This window comes from Apis florea, unplaced genomic scaffold (assembly GCF_048593485.1).
Source record: "Apis florea isolate Af1SG1 unplaced genomic scaffold, ASM4859348v1 contig_2291_pilon, whole genome shotgun sequence".
Taxonomy (NCBI): domain Eukaryota; kingdom Metazoa; phylum Arthropoda; class Insecta; order Hymenoptera; family Apidae; genus Apis; species Apis florea.
In genome coordinates this window covers 986,699-998,966 of record NW_028256553.1, presented here as the reverse complement: position 1 = coordinate 998,966, position 12,268 = coordinate 986,699, and the positions used below count along the sequence as shown (strand labels likewise).

The following is a 12,268-nucleotide window of genomic DNA, read 5'->3' as shown; positions in this document are numbered from 1 at the left end:
GAAATAGTATGTATATAAATGATATTTCAATGTTTTTAAGTAGTAATATTATATTAGTGTTATATAATTAACTACTCTTATTATGTTTCGATAAAAAGTTTTTAATTATATTCAAAATTTGAATTTAATCAATTTGTTCCCTTTTCTATATCTTCTATCTAAGAAAATAATATAATAGAGTTTTCTTTACTATAAAAGTAGTAGAATATTTATATAGAATATTTTATATAGTTAAAAACATATATAGATATTTAGAGTGATTTTAATAATGAAGTAAAATTACTATAAAAATTTAGAGTAACTAAAAAAAAGTGTAATTTAGTTATAGTTATGTAGTTACATAGTTATATAGAAGTGAAAAATAACAATTATAATTAGAATAAATTTCTTCAATTAAAGAAAACTATATATATTTATATCTTTATCGCAACGCAGAATAAAAACGACTATACTAATTTCCTGAAAATTACAAGAAACGATCTCGTGGAAAGATACGATATAATACACGAATATAATACACGCCAAGAAAAAGGGGGAGGGGGAAAATCCGCGATAGAGCGAATCGAAAAAATAGTAGTGGTAATAGTATAGTTATAATAGTAATAGTAATACGCAATTATATGTCTACAAAGAAGAGGCGAAGAGAGAGAAATAGTTTCATGGAAAAGGATAATAATTAATTGTAGGACAGTTTTACTAAAAAATTCGGTAGGCAAAGACGAACAAAAAAAAAAGCTTCCTCTACATCTTTTTAACAGTTAAACACGATCCTCATGGCTGTGCTATAAAGGTTCATTCGATCGTCGCTTTTATTACAACTATCAAATTAAAACTTGAAACTTATACATATAATATCACTATATAATACAATAATTTACAAACTTAATTAAATATAAATATAATCAAATATATTTCAATTGAAATATATCATAAATTCTCTATATTCTCTTAAAAGACAATATATGGCAAAAAGATTCATTTAAATAAAGGAAAAATCGTCAATGATAATCCACTAAAGATTGTCGCGCAATTGACGAACCTAAGCGACAGGTTTACCGACATATACGTCGTATATGTACACATATATCGGTAATCAAGACATGAGTACACGTAAATATAAGATGGATCGTAGCTGGAGAGGGCGGTTGATAAGGGGAGAGAGAGCGAGGTTAAAGCAACGAGGGGATACTTAACTACTCGAGCTATTGTCCAACGATCGATTTGCACGTGAACAGGAGTAACTATCTCTCTAATAATAGGCCGATATGCGCGCGCAAGTGCCTGCTCGTGATTTCGTTACGTGGTTCCAAAGGGACGAAGAGAGAGAGAGAGAGAGAGAGATTCTCTTTTAATAGTAACTTTCCAAAGAGACATTATACCTCCTCCATTTACGAACTGCGTATCCATTTTTTTTCAATTAAAATCAAATGAAAACCTTAATATTCTGTATAATATTATATCCAGAGGGAGACGTGACCGATTTCTCGAATCCTCATCGGTTTCCAATCTCAATCTGTGAGGATTCAAATCATCAATTACTTCGATTAACTCGTTATGTTTCCTTCCTTCCACATTTTTCAACCCCCCCCAGAAAAAATTTTCACAAAATGGACCACCGTTTAAAATTACGATGCCATCGAAAAGCAAAATAAAGTAAATTCAGTAAATTCGCGCAATTACCCCTCGACAGCACGGGGAAGGGTATTTCGGATCCGGGCCGGTAGCGAGAAATCCAGTTACAGCCGCGCTTCGAGCGCGGGTAGAACGGTAAATTCAGATTCGATCCATTAGCGGAATCTCGCTGGGAGAATTAACTGTCCCGGTTCGCTGGCTCGAACAATTAACGAGCTCAAAAGGCTCGAGCGGTTGGCCGCGTGTACGCGCGGAACAGTGGGCCGACCGATCGAACCGTTTCATCGTCGTCCACCCTTGTGAAAGTGCAACTTGGAACGTTGGTGGAAAGTTGGAGAGGGCCGAGACGAATGGCATCGCCAATTTCCGATACCCAAGTCCGAGTTTGAACAGATCTCGAAGCCTGTTCAACCGTGACACAGGCTGGCATCGATTCTTTCGCTGTTCTGTTCGATAATTCAGCGCGCGATAGGCAGTTCACAAGAAGTTTGGAACAGCATTTTTGACAATTCTTGCGAAATTTTCTAGGAAATTTTTGTGCAGGATATTACTATACATTTGAATTCTGTCGTGCGTATAAATATGTAAAGTTTTATTATTAGAAATTGATTTTTGTCATTATTATTATCCGCACAGAAATGTTTGGACGGGAATTGAATGGTTTCGAGAGATATTATTAGCTTTCTTCAGGGTGAACGTGTCGAGGATTTGCAAAGATCGATGTTGTTTGTTTATACAAATGAAATTATGTTTTCTGATGCATTATTTATGTAACTTGATATTTTCTAAAAAAAAAAAAAGAAACGATTTATTTGACCTTTACACGCGCGCGCAAAAAAAAAAAAACCAATAATATCAGAATATATGCATAATTCAACTTCCATCCAAAGATTTCTCACAGCGAATAATAATAATCAAAATGGTAATTTCAAGTGAGACATCCTGTGAGACTTCTTGACATTATCAATTCGATTAATACAAGTTATACGCAAAAGAATTTTAAGTTAAAGAGAAAACGATTAGATTCCTCTCATACTAGTATCGATAACAGCCTCTGTACAAGCGTCAAACTGTTCCTTTTAAACAAAACAAAGCGCAATAAGAGTATATCCCGATCGGTTCGATCAGCCGCGCAGATTCCAAGCGTACACTCGACGCTGGAAAAAGGGGTGGGGGAGAGATCATAGAGGGGAGAGAAAGGCCAAAATCCACGTTGCACACGTTCAGCCAGGGGCCCTAGAAAGATTCGTGGGTGTAATACGATGACACAAAAACTGGGTGGTTGGTTCAAAATTCTCCGATTTTTGAATTGTCCTCTCATAAGATTTCAGATTTGGGGGGAGGGGGGCTGGGTTGCGAATCGAGGGCACGAAAAAAAAAAAAACACGCGCGAAAAGAGGGAGAGCTAGAATAGAAGATTTTTCTTTTTTTTTTTTTTTTTTTCTGTAAAGGTGAGAGTGAGAGACAGAGGATTTCTAGGTGGTCCTACCTTTCACGTCATCGTCCTCGATCGTTGTGCTGCTGTCGGTCGATTCCTTCACCTGAGAGCCATCGCCCTTCTTCGTGATGATGCTCCGACCTGGAGCACGCAGAGCGTTTCAATAAATCGGCATTGACTGGTGGTGAGTGAACGGATAGTGATTGAGAATAACATAAAGAGAAAGTAATAGAGAGAAATAGAGAGAAAAAAGAGAGAATAGTAGTGGATAGTAAGAGATCAATTGGCCAGATGTTGGAAGGCTGTTGGATTAGTTGATGGTTATTCTTTCTCACAAGGACAAATCACAGCGAGAGCACACACAGTTGCACGGGGTGATGTGTTGTGGAATCGATCGATTTGGCAGATCTTTGGGAATAATTGGGATTTAAGAAGAATAGAGAGAAAGAGAGAGAGAGAGAAAAAGAGAAGTCACAGAAGAATTCTGTGATAGTATTAAAAATAGAGAGAGAGAGAGAGAGAGAGAGAGAGAGAGAAAGATAGTTGAAAAGCAGAAAAGATTATTATTAGTAGACTGTGGATTTAATATTTTTCTTTTCTCATATAAGTTCATTCCTTAATAAAAGAATAATAATAAAGAATAATAAAGATATAATATTGAGAAATGCAAAAATTTTGTATTATATTCTCAAATAAATACCAATTTATCGTTATAACGTATTAAAATGTACATATATATATATATATACATTTTCGCATTTAACGCATATTTATATTAATATTCATTTAATTGTAAAAAAAAAAAAAAATATCCACAATCTAAGTATCAGCGATCAAGATAAACTCGTGTCTTTTTGGATAGAGAGTTCCCATCAGAATTAATTCAGATAAATTATGAAACGATGCGATAAGAGAAACAACGTTATTTCGAATGGAAAATGGAATCGTGTTGGGGCAAAGCATCGCATGTGGATGATCTCTTCATTTGTCTCGTTTAAAGAAAGATGAGGCAAAAATGCGGAGAAAATTCCGGAAGAAATTACGGTTGAAAAATTGATCGAAGAGGTAACCTCGTCGAGTACGATGCTCTCGTTTGGATGCTTCCTTCGACGGTGAATTATTCCAGCTATCAGAGAGAACCGTTCCCGTGGAAACACGCTCTAAGGAGCAGTAAACGTCGCGGTGAGATTGGAAGGCGAAGTTTGGAAACAATGAGGGGTGAACGAATGAGAATCATCTATCCTTACTTCCTTCCTTCCATCCTTCCTTCTTTTTTACTGTGCAGTTGACTATGCAGAATTAAACATTACACGCGAAATTCTCAAGAAGAAGAAAAAAGAAAGAATTTTCGAATCAGTGGAAAGGATAATTGTTTTTTTTTAATCTTTATGATTATTCGATGGCAAAATTTTGGAGTATGATAGTTAAAGGACGAAAAATAATTCTTTTTTAAGCTAAAACAAGAATATTTAATCTCTGTAATCTTCTTTTCGTAGAAAAATTCTAAATTTGGAATATAAATTGATAACAATATATGTTAAAGAGCGCTAGTCGAAGGAGGAAGAATTTTTAAATTAAATAAGAAAGATCCTGAATTTTCAATATCGTGTAATTTCTATTTTTTAAATTTGGAATGTGAATCGAAGTAGATTTTTCTACAATTTGAAAATTCTTTGACGGAAATTTTATATTTATTTGAAGGGGATATCGATGTAAGAATTAAGTAATCAAATACAATTTTATACAAGCGTATCTCGATCGCTGGATTGAATTGTAGAATCGAAACGTAGAAGAAAGAAGTCAAAAGAATTGAGATAAATCGAAGAGAGAAGTGTTCTAAAGAAGGGAAACCTTAGGTGTCGAAGAAATTTCGACATCGTTCGAGTGATCGAAACAATATCAATTCGTTCGATTTTAAACCAATAATCAGCAGATCGACGTAACGATATCTTCGAACACATTTAAAAAGAAAATTTTGAATTGAAAATCTTGTATCCTTAAAAAATAATAATACCATTAAGTTTATTATTTATTCAATAACACATCGTGACATCGATCCGATCATTTAAAAAAAAAAAAAATAACAAGATTATTCTATCGAATCGTCCATGCGGTCTAATCACAGTATCCACATTTGAAAAGATTCGTCAAACAAGAAAGGGAGAGAAAGAGAGAGAGAAAGAAAAAGAAGAAACAATCCTGAATCATAATCGATCTTTATCAATAGTAGCGATAACTTTATCAATTAATCATATTTTCATATAATTATATAATCTAGACAGAAGATGGATGCAAATCGTTGAGAAGAAACGAGGAAGACAGAAGAAGAAGAAAAAGAAGAAGAAGAAGAAGAAATAGACAAAAAGAAGTCGCAGAAGAGATAAGGACAAGGACATGTATAAAGCAAGAGAGAAAGATATATAAGGAAAAGGGTGTCTTCTTTTTTTTTTTTTTTTTTAAACAGGATCATAATGTTTTCAGAATGTTAAAACAGTGCATCGTGTACTGCATGCGAGACAAATCGTGATCAATCATATTAATTCGAGCAACTCTGCCGATGCTCTCAAGACGACGTATCGGTGCCAGGGCAAAAGGGAGAAAAAAAAAAAAAAAACAACGGTTCCTCTTTACCTTATGATGGCTCCTCTCGAGAGCTCGGCTTCGTTCCGTGCCAGCGAAGCGTTGCAACGTTTCACAAAAATAAAAAACAGAAAAAGAAGAGAGAAAGAAAGAAAACGAAAGACACGGAAAAATAACGAAAAAGAAGAAAAGAAGAAGAAACAACAACGGTATAGTAATTGCATGCTGAGAGCGGCGTGCGATTGCGTGTCGGTTTTTCTTTTTTTCTTTTTTTTTTTTTTTTTTTTTTGGAAGGGAAGACAAAACGAACACACTTTTGCGATGGTATCATTAACAAATTTAGGATCGAAAGACCGGGTCAGTTTTCAGCGATTTTTTTTTTCTTCTTTTCATTTTCGTTCTATTTATTTTATTTAATTATCGTATAGTCCGTTTTGCGACACGTGTTCGCTAAAAGCTTTTTTCCCATCGAAGTTTTCTTTTTTTTTGGGGGGGATAATTTTGCGTAATATGTTCCTCGTACATATAGCTCCTTCAGAATTGTAGAATTATAATAATATTACCGTGGAACATTTTAAATACACATCATTTCTATGAAACATCGTATCTCAACTTTGTCTTTAAAATTACTTCAATATTACTACGCTCTCAAAATAACGAGAGACCCCTCCCTCCCCCCTTAATTATTCTAAATTACCCTGCTCACCTCGCTTACAATCGGTTACCAAGTCAAACAATTCGTCGATACGAATCTGCACAATGCAGCTTCTGAAAGCTCCCTCCTAATTAAAAAAAAAAAAAAAAAGAAAAAAGAAAAGAGAAACACTCTTAACCTTGCTGCTCAACCATCTTTTCAACTGAAAAACCTACGAGATCTTCCATCCCATCCAAAATTCATTCGTCTGACCGGTGCATCCGGAAGCTTTCAGGCTCCTCCAGATGCCCCCATTCCCTTTCAAATAATAAAAACCGCGGAAAACAGCATATATTCCGTTAAATGGAAAAAGAGAGCCTGGAAAAAGCGTGATTCCTCCTCTTGGTTGCTGGATGGGCGGGAGGAGGGGGGGGAGGGGAGGGGAGGGTTAAGAGAAAAATTGAATCGCACAGGGGAGTGACGCGATTATACAGCGGAGGCCGAGTATCCACTTCGCTCCCCTTATATATAAAATTTACCGTGGAAAAGATGGCGGAAAAATGAGGTGGAAGAGGCAGGGGTGGAAGGCGCCGGTGTGGATCCACAAACCGTGGCGGAGCTCAACCCCGGGAGCTATATAATATCCGCGTACTTTCGGGGGTTGAGCACGCCGGAAACGCGGCTCCGCCTATTCTTATCCCCTTCCGCCACCAGAGACCGCTTCCGTCGAGGCAACGCTTGTGCTCCTCTACCATTTTTCTTCCCCCCTCTTCTTTCATTCTGCGTTAAGTAATTTGATTCGACGTATTTATTAATTTGAGATTCACTTTTACAAATTACTGATTTATGATCAATTATTATTGTAATTTAAGCAACATCGAAACGAGATTTTAATAAGAATTCAAGAAGAGGAAGCGGGCGAAAGGTGGACTCTGGAAATAAACTTTATTTATTTATTACGTTTTTATCACGGGTAAAATTTGTACGCGATGAAAGTTTCGCAGCCGATACGAATCGTAAACGCGATGATTTATACACGTTCTCTGGGAGGGAGCTCATGTTTCTTGTATGAAATGGGGAAAGATATAGTCGGGGATGTGACCATTTCCAATGGATCTTTCCATGGAAACGCGCCTAGATATCGGTGTGGGGTGGAATTTCTTCGATAAAGTTTTCAAAGTTAAAAAGAGTTTCCGGTGTAGTAGATGGACCGGAAGCGCGCTGCCTCGACGCGGAGCGACCCTATAAACGGACTTTCGCCGTAAAAACGGCCCTTTCTACTCCGTGCTGCTCCTCTCTTGATAAGAAATGCGAGCAACGGGGCTGGATACCAGGCGTGAAACGAAACAAAAGAAAGCGAAGGCGGGAAGCGTTAGCCATGCCAAATGCTAGAACGACCTGTTCGTGCGCAACATTCATTCCTTCGAGCCTCGAGTTCTGAGATCATTCTTCTCGTTCAAAGTCTCATCCTCCATCGCTTAACAACGGAACATTCTATTCTTTCAAATTATTCCTTCTAGTAATTAATCCATCGGAGAAGTTGAATCATTTTATTTGAAGAAAAAAAAAAAAAAAATATTTGAATTCTCTTTATAATATCGCAAAATCTTCGAGGATAATGGATTAATTACAAGATTGAACGTTTCTCGAAGATATTATTAGGTCGATCCTCCGAGCCTGAATTACCCTTGCTGCTCAATCTTCGTGCCACAGAAATTCTAAGACGTAGAAATTCTATAACATGGGCGATGTACCACTCGAGAAGCGACGATAAGATCGTAAAAGCGGCGAAATATGTCGATTCCTCAAGCTAAAAGTTACAGCCAGTGGAGGAGGAAAGGAAAGAGTGGGGGGTCGAAATCAGCTACGAGGAGTGGGGGGGAAGTCAGCCTTGAACAGAGGACCGGCCTAATTGTTTCGAGCAGAACGATTGACTCGAATTTATATAGGAATTTTGTTCGACGAATTGTATCGTTCGATTTAGAAGCAATGTACAAATCAATTCCTACAGCGTACAGTATGCCTATATAAATATATATGTGTATGTGTGTATACACGTGTGAACGAATGATGTGTGTTGTTCACAAGCACGTTAGATCGATTAGAAGCATCTTCTTTCGAAAGTTAAGAGCGTTAGAAACGGGAAAGATTTTCTATTTTTTTTTTTTTTTCTTTTAATTTGTGATTTCTTTCTTTTCTTTTTTTTTTTTTTTGTTCAGAGATGAAAGAGATGTCCTTGCACCTCCGACCCACTTCGCGTATCTTGTCAATAAAATCAGTCAATTAAAGATAGTAATAAATCGGTGACATAGTCGGAAAGAGATAGATACAGAGAGGTAGAAAGAGAAAGAGATAGAATTAAGGAAGGTGTATAAAGTAGAGAGTGAGGATAGAGAAAACGATTGATCGTTGGCTCGCGTCCCCTCGCCCGGAATAACCGAATTCGCTGCTGGATTCGTTCACGAAATGGAATTCGTGAATTCTTTTTTTGTCATTCATGAAATTTATGGATTCTCGTTCCTGGTTTATATTTATCCATATATGTAACGTGGTATGTGCACACACCACGTTATATATAGAAGAACGCGTGTATATAAATATAAATATATTGTATCGCATAAATTTCGATGACGTTTAGCAGCTACTCTCGAGATTTTATTTATTATCGATTCGATGAATTTTCGAGATTCTGCTTTTGAAGATCTTGGAATTGTAAAAAAAAAAAAAAAAAAAAAAAATAAAAAGAAAACTCGATACACGAATCATTGAAAGAAACCTTTCAATCGAAGAAAATAGAGGAAGCGCGTCGATTCTCTAAATATTTTCTATCATCCTATCGTAAGTTTCTTTGCATCTAGAATATCTGTCTTAGATCTCGTTAAAAAAGGTATTTTATCGAGGAGAAATTATTATATATCGTATAACATGGATAAACGCGTCGATTTCCAATCGTTCGTCCCACGAAAAATAAATCAAGATATTTTTCCTTCGATGTTCGATCATCCGCGAAGAGAAGCAAACGGATTTTACAGAGGCGAGAGAACGCGAGCGAGGCACGAATTTTCCTCTCTCGAAAATTTGATCGAAGTATCATGAATGAAGGTCGAGAGGATCCTCGATCTGTCGATCGATCGATGATCGTTTCACAAGGATATCCCCTCTTTTATCTAGGGGAAGATAGACGACAATTTTTGAAGAAAGAAATAACGACGAATATTTCTCGACTTTTCTTTCATTTCATTTCTCGAAACGGGTGGAAAACGATTTATTTCACGCGAGAGAAACGTCGATCGCATTGCCTCGTACGTTGGCCATTCTCCTCCTCTGTTGCGAACTATTTACGAAATAATGGAACGATACCCTTTCTCGGATGATCCCGCCATCGTGAATCGATCGTGAATCGAGCTTGTGACTTCGATTCGATGGCGAATGGCCGAACGAACGAACGAAGGAACGATGGTCGATTGGATTGATAGAGAGAGAGAGAGAGAGAGAGAGAGAGATCGTGGTGAGAAGCCTGGGAAACGAATTGCGATGACGAATTAACGTTTCAACGATGTTCATCATTTTCCTCTTTCTTTTTTCATTTTGCTCATTATTGTTGCGTAGAATTGGACGTAGAATCGATCGATCAGAGGGGAAAGGTAACGTTCTTATCGTGGAAGGAACAAAAAAAAAAAAAAAAAAAAAGAAATACAGCGATTAGATAAATTTAATTAAACTCTTCTCGTGGAAACGAACGATAGAAACGAACTCGAAAGACAATGTCTCGAGGTTAATTATACCGGTGGGTTTGCCTCCGGGGAAAACTTGATTGAAAAAGAAGAAGATGGAAGGGGAGGGGGAAAAAAAAAAAGAAAAATAGATGGAAGAGAAAAGATGAGGAGAGGGTGAAAAAGGAAACGAACGATCGTTGGCCGTCTTCGAGTTGGTAATTGAAACAAATTGGCGGCGACGAGAGCCAGCCACTACTCTCGTTTCTACACCGACTTCCGGAAGGAAATTGTTACATGGTAATGAAAGTATTTGATGGGTTCGCGCGATAACCCCGCACGCAAACCTCGAAAAAAAAAAAAAAAACTCGCTCTCCTCGTTCCCTCTCCCCTCTGCCTTTAAAACCGTCGCGAATTTTCTTTGTCAAAGATTGGCATCGATCTTGCGAGTTTTATAATTTTATTATTCCCTTGACATATCAAACAAATGCGTACAATTGAGAAGAGTGAAACTGAGAGAAGTTTTATTTAACCGTTCTCAGGAAATTCTCACGTATTTATGGATCTATGAAAAAAAGTTGTTGAAACGCTTTTTAAAAAGTGTAAATCGATTTATCGAATATAATATCTATAATATCTAATAACTTGATCGAGAAATTTGTAATTCTAAATTTGAAAAATGATCTTCGAAAAATCAAAAATGGAATCATTTTCAATCCACACAACTCTGTAATTTCAATCTCTCGAATGATAAAAATTCAAGTAACAAAAAATTCATTCGAATATCCCGCGCTAGAACGTTACCTTCCAACCAGCCAAGTTTCACGCTCAATAAGTATCAACCTGTCAAAATATTCACCTTTTTCTTTTTTACATTTTTTTTAAACCACCGCCACAACTTATCGCACTTCCAACATACGATTGTCCCCCTTGTAATGTCCTACCTGATTCTATATTTTCGGGCATGAAGTGTCCCCGACGATGTGTCTTTTGCATAGTATATATATATATATATTATATATATTATAGTATATTCAGTAGACGCAACAATAAACGATAGATAGACAAAGAGAGATTAAGATGTATAAACAAAAAAAAAAGATAAAAAAAAGTAGACAAACAGAGAGAGAGAGAGAGAGAGAGAGAGAGAGAGAGAGAAAAAGAAACGAACAGAATTACACACAGGCTCTATTAATCAGACAATGAATATAATCGTGTTCTTGGGGAGCAAAAGGTGGCGTTCGTATCGCGTTCCGGGTGTCGTCTCTACGGATGCAAGATGCTCATCTACATATTCGACTAAGTTCTAGGTGAAAATTCGTTGCATTCATAGGGATATATGTTTCCTGGTATACGCTAAAACGTGTATCATATAGATGTGTACGTGTGAAAAGGGTACAAGTACACCTGTGTGACTGCCACACGTATACTTGCGTCTTGATGGTGTAACGATGCATCGTATGTATGGATTGTATAAATATATATATATATATCGAATAAGGGAATCGTTTCGTATACAAATATACACACATGTAGTAAATATTCATACTTGGTATTTTGGAACGTTGCCTTTTCATTTAAATCGAGTTAAGATCGACGCGTTCCCATTTTCACGCTGGATGTATGAAAATATTTCGAGGATTTTCGTCGCAAGAAAAAAATGAGAAACGATGGTTCTTTTTTTTTTTTTTTCTCTCCAAAAATTCTCATTTTTGTCGTTCCAAAATGGTATGAATAGACAAGACAAGTAGGAAAAAAAAAAAAAAAAAAAGAAAGTGGGGCACGGGTTGCGTGTTCTCGCATTTCGCCGGTTTCTCGTTGATAGAAGAACAGAGGCGGTACAGAGTGATCAGCAATACTAAACGCACAATAATCATTCGTCAGGCACTATTCGTCAGTGGACCTAAACAGTTGTTACGCGATACGGTTACACGATATGGACGATATATTATAGTTCCCTCCTCCGTTTCGATTTTCATATCCAACGAATTTTCGCGAGGAAGATTTAGGAAGATAATTCGGCCGAATTAAAAATTTTTCCAACGCGACGCACCGATATTGCTACACGGATAAACAAAAAAATTCGAGGATACTTAAAAAAAAAAAAAAAGGAAAAAATAAATAATAAAATTCTTCCCGGATCTTATAAAAATTTGAATTAAAAATTTAATTCCTTGGAGAATCTTCTCGTTTGTATTTCTCCAATTATACATGCATATAGAAAATTACAAAATTAAAATTGCATCAATCAACCTAACAATTCAACGATGC

At 36.5% G+C, this 12,268-nt stretch overlaps 1 protein-coding gene across 30 annotated transcripts in view; it reads right to left on the bottom strand.

Moving 5' to 3' along the window:
- The window catches only part of CaMKII (Calcium/calmodulin-dependent protein kinase II), a 131,356-nt gene that overhangs the window by 37,138 nt on the left and 81,950 nt on the right, over positions 1 to 12,268 (bottom strand). For 27 of the 30 annotated variants that reach the window (XM_086903314.1, XM_086903336.1, XM_086903320.1 and 24 more), the window contains exon 11: positions 3,122 to 3,211. The exons of the other annotated variants lie outside the window; for them this stretch is intronic. In XM_086903314.1, the coding sequence (XP_086759440.1) occupies positions 3,122 to 3,211 (90 nt within the window). The remainder of the gene's footprint in view (positions 1 to 3,121; positions 3,212 to 12,268) is intronic. 30 annotated transcript variants of the gene reach the window in all.